The sequence below is a fragment of the Crocuta crocuta genome, unplaced genomic scaffold (genome assembly GCF_008692635.1).
Source record: "Crocuta crocuta isolate KB4526 unplaced genomic scaffold, BGI_CrCroc_1.0 scaffold209, whole genome shotgun sequence".
Classification (NCBI taxonomy): domain Eukaryota; kingdom Metazoa; phylum Chordata; class Mammalia; order Carnivora; family Hyaenidae; genus Crocuta; species Crocuta crocuta.
In genome coordinates this window covers 4,124,502-4,146,511 of record NW_027551566.1, presented here as the reverse complement: position 1 = coordinate 4,146,511, position 22,010 = coordinate 4,124,502, and the positions used below count along the sequence as shown (strand labels likewise).

At 44.9% G+C, this 22,010-nt stretch overlaps 1 protein-coding gene across 1 annotated transcript in view; it reads left to right on the top strand.

The window, feature by feature from the left end:
• Positions 1-21,243, top strand: part of KAT14 (lysine acetyltransferase 14) — a 42,109-nt gene extending 20,866 nt beyond the window's left edge. Inside the window, exons 7-10 of the mRNA XM_077750141.1 lie at positions 13,288-13,424; positions 14,272-14,447; positions 15,905-16,095; positions 20,225-21,243. Coding sequence (XP_077606267.1) covers positions 13,288-13,424; positions 14,272-14,447; positions 15,905-16,095; positions 20,225-20,398 — 678 coding nt within the window. The 3' untranslated portion in view covers positions 20,399-21,243. The remainder of the gene's footprint in view (positions 1-13,287; positions 13,425-14,271; positions 14,448-15,904; positions 16,096-20,224) is intronic.
• Positions 21,244-22,010: the final 767 nt, after the last annotated feature.

Sequence of the window (22,010 nt, the reverse complement as noted above, 5' to 3'; positions counted from 1 at the left end):
ATGTGCTGAGCAGGATCTGAGGACCTGTCAACATCTGAGTAGTTAGGAGACAACACGGAGAAACAGATGAGTGTGTGGCAGCGTAGCTTGAGAATATTCAGGGAGTCCAAGTCTGTGAGTGCTCCTGGGAATGGTTAACTCCACTCAGAACTTGGAGAATGAACCTTCCCACAGCAAGAACGACAGGTCTGATTTCCCTGAATCTTTGCTAGCACTTGCTCCTAAACAGCCTTTAACTAGTTTTCCTAATCTGCTGGCTGTAAAATGAAATCTGATTTTTTAATTTGCATGTTTCTGGTTACATTTTTTATTTGCATGTTTCCTAGTTGTTTCCCTGTTGGTGAACCGCTAAATAGAATTAAATAATTGCCAAGTAGGATTATTTGCACATTTTCTGTCTTCTTTGGGAACCAGTGGGCTGATATTGCCAGTGTTATGATCTTATTCTATGAAGTATCGTGTGTGGGGCTTTTTATTCCACTATGTTGGGCATGTGGTATGTGGGCTCTTTCAGTTTGAAACTCCTGGAGCTCTGGAACATCTTAATTTCCTGTCTTCTATTTTCTCTCTCTTTTTTAAAAATGTTTATTTATTTTGATAGGGAGGGGCAGAGAGAGAGGGAAAGAGAGACTCCCAAGCAGGCCCCACATTGTCAGTGCAGAGCCTGACATGGATCCGGATCTCCCAAACCATGAGATCATGATTTGAGCCGAAATCAGGAGCCAGCCACTGAACCGATTGAGCCACCCAAGCGCCCTATCTCTGTTCTGTCTTTTAGGAGCACACCTCTTATTTGGATATTGAGCCCTGTACACCAGGGGTTGGCAGGCCTTCTGTAAAAGGTCAGAAAGTAAATGGTTTTGGATGAGTTGCAACTAATCAAGTCTGCTGTTGTATGAAAGCAAGATACAGTGGATGGGCATGCTCTGTCCCGGTAACGCATTAGTTACTTAAACAGGCTGGATCTGGCCTGCGGGATACAGTTTGCTGACAACCCGTACTCTAGATGGATTCCTTAATTTTCTTTTTTTCCCTCCTATTTTGCATCTTTCCGAGGAAGTAGTAACCTGCCTGTATATCCTAGAGGTGAGTGGGGTGGTCCAGGAGCCTACCATTCAGCTGGAAAACTTCCCCTGAGTCTCTCTGTTTTTAGTCCCATCCTTGGCTTGGCCAGGTGCTCTGGTGTCCAGTGCCTCTCCTGAGCCTCTTCGGACACTCTGATCTTCTGCTCATGGAGGGAAGGATCATTTCTGGATGTAGGCAGTGGGGGTGTAGTTGTAGGCTTTCACCTCGTAGGTAGAGAGACTCTTACTCCATAGTCCTATTGCCCACTCTCAGTGTTAGCAGGACCCAATCGATGACAAGGCATCCCTTGTTGCCTTTCCTGAGGTTCTGCGTGTACATCACCCTGCTCCTGGTCTGTCTTCATTCACTGCTGCCTTAGGTTCTGGCTCTCTGGTCTCAGCTGTTTGCCACTTACTCATTATTCTTGGGCTGCAGTCACCTGCTCACCCATTCTTTGTTCTTGTGGGTTTGTCTTTTAATCTCTGTACTTAATGTTTTATATTAAGACATGTGTCCTGTTACTAGAGAAGAATACATAGAACATATCAGTATAGTTTATGTGTTAAATAAATACTTTTCTTCCTGTCTCTTGGGTTAAGAAACAGAACATTAGCCAACAACAAAAAAAAGAAAGAAACCGAGCATTACAAGCACCTTGGAGGTTCTGTGTACTGCCTACTCCCTCCCCCCAAGAGGAAGCCACTCTGAGTTTTTTATGTCACTTTTAGTTTTTAAAAATTAAGTAGGAGACAAAAGTCCAGCTGTGTAAGAAATTGCCACTATTAGATGGAGGCTTCCAGGAGAGGATAAGCTAAGCAGTCTCTCTGGGTCATTGTTGTAGGTTGAATTGTGTCCCCCAAAAGGATATATCGAAGTTTTAACCCCTTGTACCCATGAATGTGACCTTGTTTGGAAACAGGGTCTTTGTAGATGTAATTAGTTAAGATGAAGTCATACTGGAGCAGGGTGGGCACTTAGTCCAGTATGACTGGTATCCTTATAAGAAGGGAAGAGACACAGAAACAGACACTGGGAGACCACCATGTGATGGCTGAGGCAGAGCTATGTGTCCACAAGTAAGGGATACCAGTGAAAGCTGGCAATACCAGAAGGTAAGAGAAAGCATGGAACAGATTCTTCCCTACAATATTCAGAGAGAGCACGGCCCTGCTAACACCTTGATTTCTGACTTCTGGTCTCTAGAACTGTAGAAGAACAAGTTTGTTATTTAAGCCATCTGGTTAGTGAGCCATTGATATGGCAGCCGCAGGAAGCTCCCACAGTCATGTCTGGCTTCAGGTTCCATGACCCCTTTCTAGAGAAGTCAGTGTTCAAGGTCATTAGGCAGTCCTGGGAAGTGTTAGGCTTACCACAGTCTGAGCCTCAGGCAGGCCTGCAGTGTATACCACTCAGGGTGGCAGAAATCTGGGCACCCTGATTTTTACTCTATCAAAGTAACTCTTTTGTCAGACAGTGGGGCCCTGTTTCCTGTGTCTGGACTCATGTACTTCCCTCCAGCTTGTAGGAGGTCAGAGCAGTTATTTGTGGGGCACGTGTCCTCAGCTGATCCTCGTAGTGGGCATGGAGGGAGTAGAGGAGTCTCAGACTACGTGGTGAAGCCAAGTTGAGCACCGATGAGATTCTGGGCTACAACTCCTTAGGTTTTATAGATGGTCCAATGTATCCTACTATCTAGTAATCAACACTGCTCAGTATTTACCCAGAAAATACAAATACCGGAATTCAAAGAGATACATGCACCTCGATGTTTGTTGCAGCATTATTTACAACAGCCAAACTATGGAAGCAGCCCATGTCCATCAGTAGATGAATGGATAAAGAAATGGGGTAGATATACACAGTGGAATATTATTCAGCCATAAAAAAGAATGAAATATTGCCATTTGCAACAATATGGAGGGAACCAGAGTGTATAATGCTAAGCAAAATAAGTCAGTCAGAGAAAGACAAATATCATATTATTTCACTCATATGTGAGATTTAAGAAACAAACAAGTGAAGGGGAGAAAAGGTAAAACCAACCAACAGATTCTTAACTATAGAGAACAAACTCATGGTTACCAGAGGAGAGGTGGGTGGGGCAATGGGTGAAATAGGGGATGGGGATTAAAGAGTACACTTATTTTTTTAATGTTTATTTATTTTGAGAGAGAGAATGAGTACAAGTAGGGGAAGGGCAGAGAGGGAAAGAGAGAATCCCAAGCGGGCTCCACACTGTCAGCATGAAGCCCAACTCAGGGCTCAAACTCATGAGCCATTAGATCATGACCTGAGCTGAAATCAAGATTGGCTGCTTAACTGACTGAACCACCCATATGCCCCTGAAGAGTACATTTATGGTGAAAAGAATAAAATAAAATGATAAAAGTTAATAAATAAAAGATGGTGCATTGCAGCAGGGACTTACGATGATAGCCTCTGTACCTGCCCCTGGAGTGACACCTGTCAGTCAGTAGTGGTCCTGGAATGTCCCTTCCCTGGAGACTCATTTGCCCTTCTTCTGTATTGAATCTTCCATTTCCTGTGCCTCATCTTCACCATGTTGGAGTTTTACTCCCTTGTTTTAGTGGAGCATATTCTTAGTGACTTCCTGAGGAAAGCTGCCTGGGAAGTAAAATCTGAGACCTTTCATGCCTGAAAGGCCTTGAACTTAAAGCCAAAATCCCAAGCTAGTGTTGGGTCAAGCCGAGAGACAACTTCAGTACCAGAAGCAGTGCTTTCCCATTGTGAGGGAAAACGAGGCTGAATCTGGAATTCTGTGTGCAAGACCCATTATCTGGGAACATCCTTTGACAAGGACCCCCAACATCTCTTCCTTGAGGTCTTTCCCCCTGGGCTAGTCATTCTCCCTGTCTCAGAGCCTTGATTACCACTTAAGGGAAGAGGGACCTTAGCCTTCAACTTGTGGTACTCACACCTCCATTCTGCGTGAGCTGCCCCTCCAGAGCGCTGGAGATGGGACCGCCAGACCTCTGTGGGGAGGCAGCCACCCAGCAGCAGGGGATTGAGGATTTGGGAATCGAACTACTGTGCACACAGCTTTTATCTGCCCCTTCTTCTACTAACTACCCCATTTATTCCCAGCTCCAGAGGAGTCTGGTGCTGCCACTGGGTTTTAGGTGGTGCTACATTTCCAGATTGGGCTGGTTCGCACCTAACCCAAAGCCAGCTTGGGAGTTTAGGCTTTAAAGCGGTTAATATTTATCCATCTGCTTCCCAGATGTTTTTTCCACCTGATCTTCCTATTTTTGTATGCTTCTCTCTGCTTTTTTGGAAGTCTGATTCTGTAGGTTTAGTGGGTTTGGAGAGGGAGTAAAATTGTGCGTTTAATCCCCCATCTTAACCTGGAATTTTAGTGTCATTTTAATGCAGCTTCACAGAGAGCAGCTATAAATGCATTTATTCAAATCCATACTCTTTCTTGTTTTCTGATAAAGGTAGTCATAGCTGTAAATATCCCTACAATACTGCTTTAGCTATGATTTTTGACTCATGACTTTTGAAGTGATATGAGTTTATTATCAATCAGTAATTTTGTAATTTTCTCATTATTCCCTCTGTAACTCAACAGTTTGTTGGTTTGTTTACTTTTTAGATATGTAAGAATTTAAAAAAAAATTTTTTTTAACGTTTATTCATTTTTGAGAGACAGAGCGTGAGTTGGGGAGGGGCAGAGAGAGAAGAGACACAGAATCTGAAGCAGGCTCCAGGCTCTGAGCTGTCAGCACAGAGCCTGACTCAAAGCTCGAACTCACAAACCCTGAGATCATGACCTGAGCCAAAGTTGGACGCTTAACTGACTGAGCTACCCAGGAGCCCCTAGGTATATAGGAAGTTTTAAGTATCTTTTAATAATTGTTTTAGTTTCTAATCACATATGTGTGGTCAGAGAAAGTGGTATGTTATATTGATTCTTTGCTATAAGGAAAGTTATATGCTCTATTTTTATTCTTTCTGTATGTCCTAACTTAGGGCATATGTTTTTTTCTCTTAATTTTTTAATATTATCATGTGGTCTTCCCTTCAAACAAAATATTTTTGCACGCTTTTATCTGTCTTTTTTCTTTTGTGTTGTTTACTTAGATAACAGTAAACCTCACTAAATTATTTATTCACTCTTACTGCCTGGATTAATTTCTTGCTAAATTAATTTCTAGATTACTTTCTTGCTAGACTACTTCCTCTAACAGCTTTTGAAAATATGGTCTTTTTGAGGTTAATTTTCAATACCTGTATGCCTAAGAATATCTTCATTTCACTCTTGCATTTAAATGATAGCATAACTGGATATAGAATTATAATTTTGTTTTTTCTTTCAAAATTTTGAAATTATGACTCTGTTATGATCTTGCATGTAGTGTTGCTCCTGAGAGCCTCACTGTTTGTTTCATTCTTGTTTCTTTGAGGTGGTCTCCTGTGTTACTCTCCCATACCTTGGAAGCTTTCAGAATTTTTTCTTTGTTTCTGATCTTTAATTCTATTTGTGCATTTAAAGTATTTTTTGATCTCATTTATATTGTACGTCTTCAGTCACAGGTGCCTTATATGATAATTTGCTGTCAAAAAGCATTGACCTCTGTGCTTTAGACCCCAGTACAACACAGGACAAAGTTTGGGATAAAAAGGAACGGTAGCTTTATTGCATTGCCAGGCAAAGGAGGTTACGGCAGGCTAAGGCCTTCAAAACCACAAACCTGCCAGGAGGAAGGGTCTGGGGGGTTTATAGGGAAATACAGGATCTAACCCATTTTGTCAGGATTGTGCTGCCAGCCTTGTCTGTTAGGTTTTCAGGGTGGTCCTGGGTTCCCGAAACAAAAGGCTGAGAAGGGAGGAGGGGAGGTTTGCCAAAGAGAGTGAAAAGGTTACTTAGAAAAAAATTTTTTTAATGTTTTATTTATTTTCAAGAGAGACCGAAAGATAGAGCACAAGTCAGGGAGGGGCAGAAAGAGGGAGACACAGAATCTGAAGCAGGCTCCAGGCTCCGAGTTGTCAGCACAGAGCACGACGCAGGGCTTGAACTCAAGAACTGCAAGATCATGACCTGAACTGAAGTCGATGCTTAAACAACTGAGCCACCCAGGCGCCCTGAACAGGTTACTTTAAAATCAAGCTTTACTGGGGCGCCTGGGTGGCTCAGTCAGTTCAGCCTCCAACTCTTGATTTTGGCCTAGATCATAATCCCAGGGTTGTGGGATCGAGCGCTGTGTCTCACTCTGTGCTGAGCGTGGAGCCTGCTTAAGATTCTTTCTCTCTCCCCCTGCCCCTCTCTGGCTTGCACATACCCTCTCTAAAATTTAAAAAAAAAAAAAAAATTGAGCTTCACTGAAGCATTAGTGCAACTATTTAGATTTGTGTTCAACTTTATACTTTTAAGCAGATTCATCTTGACATTTATCTTCCTTTTGTTCCCAGAGCTTCCTGGGTCTGTGCTTTCAGTATGGTGTCTTGATTAATTTGGGAAATTCTTAGTCATTATTGCTTCAAATATTTCTTCTGTTCCTTTCTCTTTTTTCTTTCTGGTATTCCTATTGTGTGTATTTTACACTTTTTGTCCTTGTAACACAGTTTTGGGTTTTTTAGTCTTCTTTTCTCTTTGCTTTTTAATTTTGGAAGTTCTTTTGACATATTCTTGAGCTCAGAGGTTCTTTCTTTAGCTGTGTCCAGTGTACTAATGAGCCCACCAAAGATGGTTCCTCATTTCTGTTATAACGTTTTTGATCCCTAGCATTTCTTCTTGATTCTTGTTAGAATTTCCGTCTGTTTGCTTAAATTGCCTGCCTGTTCTTGTGTGCTGTCTGATTTGTCCATTAGAGCCCTTAACATATTAATCAGAGTTGTTTCAAATTCCCAGTCTAATAATTCCAGCATGTCTGCCTTGTCTGAGTGGTTCTGATGCTTTCTCTCTCTCTTTAGGCTGTGTTTTTGTTTTTGTTTTTGTTTTCATGTATATTTACTGAGAGAGAGTGAGCAGGCACACAAACGTGTGAATTGTGGAGGCGCAGAGAGATAGGGAGAGAGAGAATCTCAAGCAGGCTCTGCACTGTCAGCACAGAGCCCTACACAGGGCTCAATTCCACCAACTGTGAGGTCGTGGCCCAACCTACTGAGCCAACCAGGTACCTCCAGAGTGTGGGGGTTTTTTGTTGTTGTTTTTTGGTTTTTTTGCCTTTTAATATGCCTTGTAATTTTTAGTTGAAAGCCAAATATCTACTGGGTAAAAGGAATTGTGGAAAGTAGGCCTTGAGTGTTATGGTGGTGAGATGTAGGGTGAGAAGCATTCTGTGGTCCTATGATCAGTTCTCAGTCTTTTAGTGAACATGTGCCTCTGGGCTGTGACCATCACAGTGCTTCTCTAATTTTCCTCCCCAGCTAGGAGGCATGGGATGACTGGCAGGAGTTGGAGACAGGTAATTCCCTTTCCACAAGTTGGTTAGGTTCTGATAGAACCCAGTATGTTAGGCTCTGGTAAAACACTTTCTCTTGAGTATAGGCTTTGTTAAGAACGACATACTCTGAGGGACGCCCTCGTGGCTTAGTCGGTTAAACGTCTGACTTTCGCTCAGGTCATGATCTCGCGGTTCGTGGGTTCGAGCCCCGCGTCGGGCTCTGTGCTGACTGCCAGCTCAGAGCCTGGAGCCTGTTTCAGAGTCTGTGACTCCCTCTCTCTCTGATCCTCCCCTGCTCACGCTGTCTCTCTCTCTCTCTCTCTCCTAGAAATAAATAAAACATTAAAAAAAAATTTTTTTAAAAAAAGAACGACATACTCTGAGGCGCCTGGGTGGGTCAGTCGGTTAACTGTCCGACTTTGGCTCAGGTTGTGATCTCACAGTTGGTGGGTTCGAGCCCCGCATCAGGTTCTGTGCTGACAGCTCAGAGCCTGGAACCTGCTTCAGATTCTGTGTCTCCGTCTCTCTCTGATCCTTTTCCCCGTTCGCACTCTGTCTCTCTCTCTCAAAATAAATATTAAAAAAAAAAAAAAACACCCCACATACTCTGACGTATTGTATTTTCAAAACGGCTACCTTTTCCCTGCCAGAAGCCTGAGGGGATTTTTCTTTGATCCCAACCTGACAACCTGGTAGAGCTCCGGGAGGTAAAAATCACAAAAATGTGTATCCCCCACCCAGAGTGTTTTCTCTCAGAGTTATCCACCTTGTGTCTGCAGTAATTTGTCTATTGCTGGTTAAGTTTTCCTAATCGCCACTGGTTCCTGGAGGTTTCTACTCTGCTAAATTATGAGTCTCTTTATCCACCTGTTTGTCTTTCCAGTTTTGGGGGCAGTAGTGTGCCCTGTGATCTCAATTCTCTGATGCATCCAAGAAGGGTTGTTGACTTTCAGTTTGTTGAACCTTTTACTTGTTAGACTGTATTGACATCTTCCATTCTCCTTATATGCTGGACAGGTAACCAGAAGTCTTCTTATATGCTTCTTTAATCTGGAAGTTCTTAATTTTTTTTTTTTTTTAAGTAGGCTCCATGCCCAAAGTGGGGCTTGAACTCATGACCTTGAGATCAAGAGTCATATGCCCTACCAACTGAGCCAGCAAGTTACCCCCAATCTGGGAAAGTCTTTATCATTGTGTCTTTTTTTTTTTTTAATGTTTATTTATTTATTTTGAGAGAGACAGAGACAGAAAAAGAGGTACCAGTGGGAGAGGAGTAGAGGGAGAGGAAGAAAGGAAATCTTAAGCAGGCCCCACACCCATGTGGAGCCCTTTACAGGGCTCGATCTCACCATGAGATCATGACCTGAGCTGAAATCAGGCATTGGATGCTTAACTGACTGAGCCACACAGGTGCCCCTAGCATTACTTCTTTAAATATATTCTATTTTCTAGACTCCTAATATGGAGGTTGACACCATTAATTCTTTTATCTCTTCCTTTGTCTTTTTGAAGAGATTCTCAACCTGTCCCTTACTCATTCACAGAGTGCTTTGTTTTAGTGGTCATACATTTAATGTCCAGTAAAGAGTAAGAAATTCATAGTAACTACATTCATTCCTGTTTCTAGGTTTATTGCCCTGGAGCCTATTTATTATGCTTTTTTTTTTTTTAACTACCTTGTTGAGACACAGTTCACATACCATACAATCCCACCTTTAAAGTATACAATTTGGTGGTTTCTGCTATATTCACAGAGTTGTATAGCCATCATCATAATTAATTTTAGAATGTTTTCATCAATATTACAGCCCAACCCCCCACACTCAGCTCCCATTAATCTACTTTATGCCTCTGTAGATTTACTTATTTTATTTTATTTTATTTTTTTTAAATGTTTTATTTATTTCTAGGAGAGAGAGAGAGAGAGACAGCGTGAGCAGGGGAGGGTCAGAGAGAGAGGGAGTCACAGACTGAAACAGGCTCCAGGCTCTGAGCTGGCAGTCAGCACAGAGCCCGACGCGGGGCTCGAACCCACGAACCGCGAGATCATGACCTAAGCGAAAGTCGGACGCTTAACCGACTAAGCCACCCAGGCGCCCCTAGATTTACTTATTTTAGACATTTCACATAAATGGAATCCCATAATACATAAGAGTCTTTTCTTTTTTTAATTTTTTTAACATTTATTTATTATTGAGAAACAGCGCATGAGTGGGAGAGGGGCAGAAAGAGAGGGAGACACAGAATCTGAAGCAGGCTCCAGGCTCTGAGCTGTCAGCACAGAGCCTGACATGGGGCTCGAGCCCACGGACTGTGAAATCATGACCTGAGCCAAAGTTGGATGCTTAATTGAGCTACCTAGGCACCCCCATAGGAGCCTTTTCTGATGGCATTCTTTCACAGCATGTTTTTAAGATTTGTCCATGGTGTAGTATAGATGCACCACATTTTGTTTATCCATTCATCAGTTGATGGACACTTGGGTTGTTTCCACCTTTTGTTTTTTTGTTTGTTTTTTAAGTTTATGTTATTCATTTTGAAAGAGCGCGAGCTGGGGAGGGGCAAAGAGAGAGGGAGAGAATCCCAAGCAGGCTCCATACTGTCCTCACAGGACCCAATGTGGGGCCTGAACTCACAAACCCCAAGATTATGACCCAAGCTGAAATCAAGAATTGGACACTCAATCAACTTAAGCCACCCAGGCATCTGTTTCCACCTTTAGGCTGTTGTGAACATTGCCACTTGCACATTGGTATAGATGTCTTTGTGTGGACGTGGGCTTTTATTTCTCTTGGGTATATATCCAAGAGTGGGAATGCCTAGTTAAATGGTAACATTTTGTTTAACATGTTGAAGGACTTTTTCCCGAATCCATGCACTATCTTACATTTTCACCAGCACTTCATGAAGATCTTGATTTCTCCACACATCCTTACCAAGGCTCGTTATTGTCTCTTTTTGATGGTAGCCATCGTAGTGGGTGTCAGGTGGTATCTCATTGTAGTTTGGGTTTGCATTTCCTTGATGACTGTGCTTTTGCTTTTTGAGAATTCTCAGCTGTCTAGTAAATTAATTCTTCTATTTCCATTACAGTTGGTTTACTTTGTTTTCTTTCCTTTTACACTCATTGACATATCTTGATATTCCCCCCCCGTGAACGAATATTCCCTTGGTCTAACCAGATGCCTTTGCTGTACACCTAAAGGGAAGGGGAAAAGCCTGGTTCCTGGCTTGACACCCTGTTAGCAAGTTTGAGGCTTCAGCAGTGTCCTGAGGTGACCCCTCTGGCTGACACTTGCTGGCAAAGTTGATTGGCAGAGGTCCACGCAGAGCGGACCTTGCAAGAGGAAGTGGCCTAACTAGGAAGGCCCATCTGTGGTATAGCACCTTACTCTGCTCTAGGCTGGCCTTTGCTGCCTCACCTGTACCCGGCCACCTTTGGTCCCTTCCTGGGGTTTCTCACAGCCTTTGTGTTCTATTTTCCCTTTCTCTTTGGTGGCATCTTTCAAGACATATGGGAAGGGGCCCAGCAGCCCATCTAGTGCTTCTTTTATTTAGAAATAGAAGTTTGAAGAAACTCATTTAACACTTTCCAAACTTATTTGACTTTGGCATGCTTCTTTCCCCACCATTTTGTCGTTCAGCAAATCTAAGTTGAGTACTCCATATGTGTTAATAAGCACTCTTCTAGCTGGGGACCCTGCAGTGAATTAGGGCAGAAGATGCCCGCCCTGTGGAGCAGGGAGATGATAAGACTAACAAAGTAAACGGGATCACTTCCTGCAAGGTGGGTGTTGCGGTGGGGTGGAAGGGCAGAAGGCAGCCGTACCACTTTGGATAGGGTCTTTCGGTGGAGGTGGCACTTGACCCAGTCCTGGTCCACAGGGAGGGGGCAGGCTGAAGGAGGTTCAGGGCAGAAGGCCCAGGTGCAGGCCCCAGTGCAGCAGGTAGTTTGGTGTGGGGGGCTGGAACATCATGATGGGAGAGGAAATGGGTGGGTGATGAGGCCACCAAGGTAACAGGACAAATCCTGCAAGTCACAGGTAAGAACTTTGAATTGTAAGGGAAGCCAAATAGGAATATTGACCAAGGGAAGTGAACTTACTTGTTTTTAAAAGAAGCATCTGGGTGTGTGTGGGCATGAGTGTAAGGGGTGAGAGTGGTGAGAGGGAAGCCAATGGGAAGCAGTGGTAGTGATCCTGGCAGAAGTTGAAGGTGGTCTAGACTAGGGTGAAGGCAGCGATGGCAGGAAGTTGGGGTACTGGGTAACACCTATGGAGTTCCACATAACTGACCTCGAAACATTAACTGCTTCGTCTGTCATGGGCCAGTGGTTTGGAGGCTGGATTTCAGTTACCTGTTGCTGCACAACAAACCATTCCAGAACGTAGAGGCTTAAAACAATATTGGATATTTCTTCTGATTCTGTGGGTTGACTAGGCTCAACTGGGTGGTGGTTCTACCCTGTGTGCTGAAGGCCAAGGTCCCTCACATGGCTGCCTTCAGTAGGAAGCTGGATCAGGATTGGAATGACCAGGATGGCCTTCCTCCCGAGCCCATCACCATGTGGCCTCTATTCACTCAGTGGGCTAGCCTGGACACCATGGCTGCTGGACGCCATGGCTGCTGGACGTGAAGAGAGAAAAAGGACCGGTCCTTGTGCCTGTGCTCAGGGTCCCAGAATGTCACTTCTGCACCTTGCATTGGTCAAGGTGTCACAGGCCCACCCAGATTCAAGGGGAGGGAACAGACTCTGCCGTTTGACATGAGGAGCCACAGGTACCCCACGGGCACAGGAGGAAGTGTTGAGGCCGTGTTTGGAGACTACATGGCATAGCTCTGAATCGCCCTCCCAAACTTATTTGGAAGTCCTGGAAGAATTTCAAAGTCATCCTTTGAAAGTTTTGGTGTCCAGTTTGGGATAGAATAAGAGAAATTATAAAAGAAGAAATTCTTGCTCTCCTTCCAAGAAAGTTATTTTCTAAGCTCAAGAGCAAACTGACTCTCCTAAACAACTCAGGTTTCTAAACTTCATCCAGCCCTTGGCAAACCAGTGTATAAATGCACCTTTTAATCTTCCATCTGGGCCCTTTGCTGTAAAACCCTAATTGCACATGTCCTGTTACTACATGACCGAGGGCCCTGGGGCAGCACTCCCGGAAACAGGCAACTGCAGTCGGGCTCCTGGCATGAAACCCACCTGTTAGGACACTCACCTAAGGAGTGCAGACCCCCTCCTCATTCAGCCCCTGGCGGGGCCTCTCCACTGTCTCGATTCAGCCTGGGAGTGGTAGCCTGCATCAGTCCTAGTCTTGTCGAATTTACTCATTGGAGTAGAGGCGTGTTTTAATAGACCCACACGCAGGGGCAGCAGTAACTGGCCCCCACTGCTCTGTGGGTAACAGACTGCTCCCAGTGTGACCACGTGTCTCATACACAGATGCCACTAGTACAGGTTAACAGCTGATGATGGCTGGGCTGGTGGCGTTACTAGGTGAAAGGAAACCTACGGGAGCTGTATCCAGTGCTCAGTCCTGCATTTCACTCACTTAAATGACTTAAAAATGTTTAAGTAACTTTAAAATTTGTTTAATTATTTAGATTTTAAACTGTTACAACTGGCACTGGTTTTTTTCATATCTAGTTTTATGCAAAGGTACCTATGAGGTATGGACTGAAACCTGGAGCTCTGCAGATAAGTGATACAAAAAGACCCACTTTCTAACACATAACACTGTCCTACGTACTAATTCTCTGACAAATTAAACCAGTCCTTCGGGTGACTACTTTTACATAATGGGTTTCTTTCTCCTAGACCGCCTTGCCATCCAGGAAAGGGTTTCGGCACCAGACCACCAAGTTTCTGTATCGTTTGGTGGGATCAGAAGATATGGCTGTGGACCAGAGTATTGTCAGCCCGTACACCTCCCGGATCCTGAAGCCTTACATCAGGTACGCGGGGAAGAGCTGCGGAATCGAGTGTGTTGTGAGGCACAGCATTTGTGGCTTCTGCACCCTGGTCCCCTGTCAGCGTGAGTCGAGACCAGCCCTGTGAGCTGACGGCAGCTCGGACCGAGTCTGTGCTCCGCATTCAGTCTCCTCCTTGGCTTGCTTGAGCTGTACATTTTTTGCAGAAAGGATGGTCCTTTGACAGAAGTTTAAAAAGCAAGCGTAAGTTAACTCTGTTAGATTGCATTCTATTTTATTGTGTTTCTTCTACATTTCAAAGTTGTGTGTATCTAGTAGTCTGCAAATGAGTAAATGGGAGAGATGCCTCGTGTGGGCTTATATCTGGGGTGATGACGAGTCTGTCTAGGCAGTGCCGTGGAAACTGAGCTATCCAGGGCGCCCCAGTGCTGTCTTGAGAAAGTGTGTTGTCTGGCTGGCCACACTGGCCCCAGAGTCCCAGGATCCTCCTTGCCGGGCACCGGCGTCCTGGGCCAACCCAGTGAGAAGCAGCGTGCGAGCCTGCCCCGGCGACCTGGCAGGGCTGGACTGTCCCTCCCTGGGCTGCGTCCTGGGCCGGAGCTCTCCGGGCTGAGTCAGACTGCCGTTTGTGTTCTCACTCTGTTCGTCAAGGCTCCAGCACAAGCAGGCTTCCTGGCCGTGCAGAGCGTTTTGGTCTGATGAATGTTTAACAGAGCAAATCTTAAATTTCATACCAGGAAAGTATTGTAGCTGTTACAAGCTATCTGCCATATAAAGTAGCAGATTAAAGAGTTTATGTGAATCAGTTGGCTAGGAATAATTCTGGGTGTTTTTCTTGACTTGAATTTGTTCTTTTCCTGTGATCCTGGAGGCGTGATTATGAAACAAAGCCACCCAAACTGCAGCTCCTGTCACAGATTCGCTCCCACCTGCACAGGAGTGACCCTCACTGGACCCCAGAAGCTGATGCACCTCTTGATTACTGCTACGTCCGGCCAAATCACATCCCGACCATAAACTCTATGTGTCAGGAGTTCTTCTGGCCTGGTATGTCCCCCCTCCCAAACTGGGCAGATCGGTTTCTTATCCAGTTCACATTAGTAATTTTTTTTTTAATTAGTGTATGTTGTGTGACTCTAAAACCTTTACTCAGGATTTCATTTAGTTCGTCTTCTACTCTCATGGAAAGAGTAAAATATGAATACCTCTTTCTTCCTAAGGTCAAGACGAAACCAGCAATTAAAGTAATAAACAGTGCTTTTGTATGTTTCTCTCTGCTGCCAGAATAAAAGATTCATCCTGTTTTGCTTCTGCATATGTTTAGATACCAGGTAATGTCTGCCCGTGGTACACAGACTGGTAGTTTGGACATGTTTGGACATATTTTATTTTTTTGCTCAATAATTCTGTAATTTTGTTTATTTAGCTGTTACCTGGAGAGTGTTAGTACAGCCAAAAGGTGTTTTTTTGTTTTTTTTTTAAGTTTATTTACTTTGAGAGAGTGAAGGCCTGAGCAGGGGAGGGAGAGCTTGAATCCCAAGTAGGTTCACGCTGTCAGCTCGGAGCCCAGTGTGGGGCTCGAACCCACAAACCGTGAGATTATAACCTGAGCCGAAGTCCAACATTTAACCAACTGAGCCACCTATGCTCCCTGAAAAGGTATTTTTAAAAACCCAAATACCCCAATTCCAGACTTTGAAAATAGGAGTAAACCCAATACGATTTGTCATTTTATCAGTCTTAATATATTGTCTTTCTGAAAACCAAAGCCATCAGTTAAAGAGCACATTTTCTTTGTTAAATATAAGCATGTTCTTTGTGGATCTCCCTTACCGCACTGCTTTGAAGCGTAAAGGAAAAATTACATGTCCTCCAGGTGGTAGATAAGATTTGCTTGGGATTAGAGCTGTGTCATCTTTGTTGTCTGGTAATCATGTCATAGTGCACGTGGTGGCAGGGTTGTGCTCTTCTGTTAGGAGCGGTATGGGGGCTGAAAGGAACATTCTGGCAGCATCTGCTATTTCCTGAGCTTATGCTGGGTGCCTTCCATACATCATGCACGGAATCGTTTTTTGTTTAAACCCCTTTACTGTAAAATGTAGCATTTGTACAAAAGATTTATAATAAAAAATGTATAAATTATAAATTATGTATGAGGTGAAGAACACAACAATATTGGTTCTCTGGATCTCTGCTCCCACCCTGTGAGGCCTAGGAGTGCAGACGCTAAGGCCCGGACACTTAGAAAGGTGTCAGCTGACACATGTTGCAGAGGAGGCTAAGTTCAAAGCCAAGTGTATCCCATTCTAAACCTGGGTGCTCTCTGCTACCCACCCTATCCTGCTTGCTTCTTCTAACATGTGTACTTGGGAAAGATGGTGTTAATTTTGATTATTTTCTAAAATTTACTTTTATTTTCATGATTTGAATGTATGATGTCTATGCTAATATCTTTGTCTTCAGGTTTTTTTTGTTGTTAATGTCCATTTACCTCCTTCCCATAGGCATTGACCTGTCTGAGTGCCTGCAGTACCCGGACTTCAGTGTTGTTGTCCTTTATAAGAAAGTTATCATTGCCTTTGGCTTCATGGTTCCTGACGTGAAGTACAATGAAGCTTACATTTCATTTCTGTTTGTCCATCCTGAATGGAGAAGAGCGGGAATCGCAACTTTCATGATCTATCATCTGATTCAGGTGAGGCGCCTGTGCTCCCAGCGTGGCTCTGGGCTCCTCTGAAGGCTCGGGGGAGGGATGCAGCCGAGCTGGGCCTTCCTACCGTGCCCAACAGGACGGGTGGTCACAAACCCAGTAAAAGAACGCCAGTCACCATCACACAGATAAAAATCTTTGGCCCCCTAATAAGGTCACTGTCGGGGAATCTGGGTGGCTCGGTTGGTTGAGCAGCCAATTTCAGCTCAGGTCATGATCTCATAGTTCATGAGTTTGAGCCCCGCATCAGGCTCACTGCTGTCAGGGCAGAGCCTGCTTTGGATCCTCTGTCCCCTCTCTCTCTGCCTCTGTCNAAAAAAAAAAAAAAAAAAAAAAAAAAAAAAAAGAAAAGAAAAGAAAAAATCTTGGGCCCTCTAGAATAAAATGACTATTCAGGCCCAGGTTTTCTTTTTTTCTTTTCTTTTTTTAAAAAAAATTTATTTACTACTGAGAGAGAGAGAAAGAGAGAGAGAGAGACAGCATGAGCAGGAGAGGGTCAGAGAGGGAGATATAGAATCTGAAGTAGGCTCCAGGCTCTGAGCTAGCTGTCAGCACAGAGCCCGACATGGGGCTCGAACTCACGAACTGTGAGATCATGACCTGAGCTGAAGTCAGATACTTAACTGACTGAGCCACCCAGGCGCCCCCAGGCCCAGGTTTTAAAGAAACCAGTTTGAGGGGCACGTGGATAGTTAAGTTGATTAAGCATCTGACTCTTGATTTTGGCTCAGGTTATGATCCCCATGTTGGGCTGCACACTGAGCGTGGAGCCTGCTTGAGATTCTCTCTCTCCCTCTCTGTCTGCCCCTGACTCAGACTTTCTTTCTTTTGGCAAAGTAATCTTCAAAGAAACCAGGTTGTAAACACATATAGTAGATAAGATGAGAAAATACCAAAAGTGAGAATCAAAAGCGCTTATATAACGACCCCTATTGGTAACTGCTGATGCTCTTAGAAGCACCATCACCACAACTCTGAGAAGTGGAAGTGCAGCTGTGATATTTAGGGGTTTTCTCCTTACAGGGGCATTAACATACAAAATGCACTCACTTCAGCCTTACAGCATAATGACCTGATACTTGTCTATGTTGCGAAATGTTCCCCACAGTAAGTCTAGTTACCACTCGTCACTACACGTGGTTACAGACATTTTTCTTCATGGGATGAGAACTTTTATGCTCTGTTCTCTTAGCAACTTGCAAATATGCAGTAAACTATGGTCTCTATGACCTGTCGAGGACTGACTTGTGAACTGAAGTCTGTACCTGTTGACCTCCTTCATCCAGTTCACCCACCCTGTATCCTCTGGCTATCACCAGTCTGTTCTCTGAGTCTGTGAGTTCAGCTTTTTATTTGGTCTTTAGATTCCACATGTAAGTGAGATCATATAGTGTTTGTCTTTCCCTATCTGACTTGTTTCCTCAAGCATAATGCTACCTAAGTTGTTGCAAAAAGTGTCAAATATTTTTAAGCATTTTAGCAAAACTATATTAACAAGTAGTACATATTATTGCTGATTATTATTAATTTTAGTATCACTGTATAAGCTGGTACCAACCTTTTAAGATTTGATTTAAAAAAAAATTTTTTTAGGGGTGCCTGGGTGGCTCAGTCAGTTAAGCGTCCAACTTCAGCCCAGGTCATGATCTCGCGGTTCGTGGGTTCAAGCCCTGCGTCGGGCTCTGTGCTGACAGCTCAGAGCCTGGAGCCTGCTTCAGATTCTGTGTCTCCCTCTCTCTTTGACCCTCTCCTGCTCACGCTCTCTCTCTCTGAAAACAATTTTTTTTAACCTTTTATTTCTGAGAGGGAGAAAGACAGACAGACAGAGTGTGAGTGGGGGAGGGGCAAAGAGAGAGGGAGACACAGAATCCGAAACAGGCTCCAGGCTCTGAGTTGTCAGCACAGAGCCCGATGTGGGGCTCGAACTCACAAACCGCGATATCATGACCTGAGCCAAAGTTGGACGCTTAGCTGACTGAACCACCCGGGTGCCCCTTAAGATGTGATTTTAATATTGAATTATAATTCATTCTTTTATATATCCATAACACTGTTGAAAATACACCATATATTTATATACTAACATCAGAAAAACATGTAAGGGATTTTTCACCCCCCAGATTGTTCTGGTAACTTTTATTTAGAAACCATTTGGCCTGAAGGATTGTGTGTTATGTGGGCAAGTTTCCTTTTAAATAGAGGAAGGAAAAGACAAAATGTTTTTCCAATTTTTTTTAAGTTTGTTTATTTATTTGGAGAGAGAAAGAAAGCAAGTGTGAGTGGGGTACAGCCAGAGAGAGAGAGACAGCATGAGTGGGGTGGAGGCAGAGAGAGAGAGAGAGAGAGAGAAGGAGGGGTGAGAGAGAGAGAGAGAGAAAGGGAGACAGAGAATCCCAAGCAGGCTCTGCACTTTCAGCACAGAGCCTGATGTGGGGCTCAGACTCACAAACCGTTAGATCATGATCTGAGCTGAAATTAAGAGTCAGATGCTTAACTGACTCAGCCACCCAGGTGCCCTTGTTTTTCCAGTTTCTAATGAAACTTGCTCAACATTTCCCAAATGTCAGCAGAAACCTAGAACCGTTTTCTAAAAATTGCTTTCTTCTCTCTTCACCTGACAGCACGTGCTCCCTTGTGTTGTGTTCAGCTGAGGCTCTCAGTTTTTGTGCCACCCCCCACCTCACTCATGGCCACAACCTCCACCCTGTTCTCCCTTCCATCTCCGTCTGCTGCACTGCTGCCTTTCCCCTCATGAGCAGGGGCTGCCTTGCTGCGGGTGTGCCTGATAGAGGGCCTGGCGCATCGTCAGTACTGACTGAGTGCTCGCTGGGTAGGTGGGAGAGTATCTATCCTTGGGTGCGGGGCCTGGCCTCAGCCAGACTGTGAGCCCCGGGCCCAGACAGTACTGCCCAGTTGGGCAGTAGTACTCAACGATGCCATGGTTAGACTGCGTGTGGGCACGAACATCACTCCACAGCGTTCATCTTAATGCTCAGTCACGCCGAAGGGCTCAGAATGTGAGTGAAGCAGAGAGAAGATGGCCGCTGTCTACCTAGAGGCCTCTTAAATCTAGGCCTCAGGGAACCGTGGGTTACAAAAGCTCAAGGACCCTGTCAGCCTCAGTATTTCCATGCCTTCCTCATTAGAAAGCACATTCTTAGTTCATATGACTTTTGGTACTTTCTTCTGTGTAGCTCATTAAAGAATCTTAAGAATTTGCCTTGTGTTAATAGAATGATGATTACTCTTTCCCCCTAGGATTAGGCCAGTGCTGAATACAGAAATCACAGTTCTGAGAAGCTAATTCTATCAGTTTGGGAGGGACAGAGGAGGACTGGGATTCTGAAGGTCTATACAGGGTTTTCAGGTCTTATAACTAAATGAAAGTCCTAATACCTCATATCTAGCCCCATTACTTAGCATCTTTTCTAGTAGGTCTAGGAACAGAAGGAATGTTTACAAGTTTGAATACAGGATAGCGTCTACTAGTTTTTAAAAGCGAACTTCTCAGGGCACCTGGGTGGCCCAGTCTGTTGAGTGTCTGACTCTTGGTTTCTGCTCAGGTCATGATCTAAGGGTTGTGGGATTGAGCCTCACGTTGGGCTTCATGCCGAGCGTGGACCTCACTTAAAATTCTCTTTCTCTCTGCCCATCTCCCCCGCTCACTGTTTCTCTCTCTAAAATTAAAAATAATAATAAAGAAGCAGAACGCCTTGTCTTGTTCTCTATTTCTTTGAGATTGTCAGAGTGCCTGCTGTTGATATGTGTGATGTGTTTAAGTGTAATTGAATTCTAAAGAAAGTAATCCAGTTGACAGTGACCTGTCTCTCCCCCCCCCACCCCCCTCCCCCGGGCCCTTTGCCTCAGTGAGTGAAAACAGCCAGCATACCATCCATTCCCTTAGTCTCGTAGTTTCAGTTGAGAGTGACTCTGTCGGCAGCCGAGAGTGACTCTGGCTACCAGCTGTTGCTGCGTGTTGCGGTGCCTCAGCTGAGGTCCCTGCTGTCCCCAGTTGCCATGACTACCTACCTACACTTCACAGACTTTCCTCACCTACTCATTTTCCCTCAGGCGCTTTCATTCTCATCCCGTACTTTTCCACTCTTTTTGGCAGACCTGCATGGGCAAGGATGTGACCCTTCACGTCTCAGCAAGCAACCCTGCTATGCTGCTCTACCAGAAGTTTGGATTCAAGACTGAAGAATACGTCTTAGATTTCTATGATAAATACTACCCCTTGGAGAGCACGGAGTGTAAACACGCATTCTTCCTGAGGCTCCGGCGCTGAAGTGAGCACAGCGCTTCAGAAAAAGACACTGCGCTCTCAGAGTCGGGTCCTCATGTCAGCCCAAAGGCAGGTGTCCATGTCCCTGTGGGCCCTCATCGCTGCCATCAGACGTCCATTCAGACCTCTCGCCAGAGGCTAGACAGGCAGTGGGCAGTGGCATTGAGTAGTGAGCAGCCCTTCGGTGGAACCGCTGCCCTGTCCTGTCCTGCACAGGCCTCGGCCCACACCTCGGGACCCCACAGTTACCTGGAACTGAACGGTGCTGCTGTCCTTCCGCCCGACAGCTTCAAGAATAAAAGATTCTCGGGGAGAGAGAATCAGTTCTCATTTGAAGGATGAGGAAGTGTGGTGGCCATTTAACAAGGGATGCAGTGCCGTGGGGACACTGGGAGACTACGAGGCGGTCACACACGGGGAAGCCAGCACTTCCCCAGCCATCCGTGAGCCGTCACTGAACCCAGAGGACCTCTAGGACACAGAGCTTCTGCTGTCTCCCTGACTCTGGCCACAGTCAGAATAACCCTGGTGCCTGTCTCCACGCATCACGTCACCCAGTGTGCTGTTAGTATCTCCTGCCGGGGGCTTTGGCCTGGGAGTGGAGACCTTTCCCCATGCCTGCAAAGTTGCTTTGGGGTTGCAGTGTCCGGGCAGCCTCAGTTAGATTGTGCTGGCGGGAGGTGCGGGTGGTGGGAGCAGGGCCAGTGGGGACGGGCCCGTTTGTCTGCAGGACCACTCTGGTTGGTAGGGGTGTTGGAGATGGGCTGTCCGTCAGGGTTTTTTGGATCCAGTAGGAGCTTTTCCAAAAGTATCAGATGTTCTCAAATAAAAATCTTTCCTTATGACAACCTATGGCCAGAGCTTCAATCTAATCAGTTTGCTTTCAAACCCTCTTTAATGAAGAGCGGTGGTTCTTAACTTCTGGGGACATGGATCCCTCCCTGCAAGAATCCAAGGAAAGCTGAGTGTTGTCTAGAAAACTGTGCATGTGCATTTAGAGTCTTGCATCAGAGATCTGTGGACCGCAGTCAAGTGCCTCTGCTTTAGGGGCTGTGCATGCAGCCAGCTCGCATCCCTTTGCTCAAAGGAACGTGCTGCACCTCTTGCGAAGGCTGTCTGGAAGTTCTGTCCTTGGAGAACGTCCCAGGCTCCACTCCACTGCCTGAGGCCCAAGAGTGGCATTATCTACTTTCTTCCTTTCCTTTTTTCCCCCCTCCCTCCCTCCTTCCCTTCTTGCTAAGAGTTTTCTACCTTCTAAAGATTTGAGGATTATGACCACCCCAAGAAGTAAAATTGAGGAAGTGGCATTTTCCGAACTGGCAGACCAGCTTGTGATTGTTGTACGTGAACGTCAAGCATTTGCTCCAAAAGGCGGCTGAAGCAACTATCTCCTCACTTCAAGGAACTGGGGAATTCCATGATTATATTAATCAATTCTTTGATTTACATTTCAGTTGATTGATTTTATTTTTAAGTAATTTCCACACCCAACATGGGGCTCCAACTCACAACCCTGAGATGAAGAGTCGCACGCTCCACCACCTGAGGCAGCCAGGTACCCCCCACAATTTTTAAATTACAGTGCAGCAAACCCCTACCACCCATATTCAGTAAT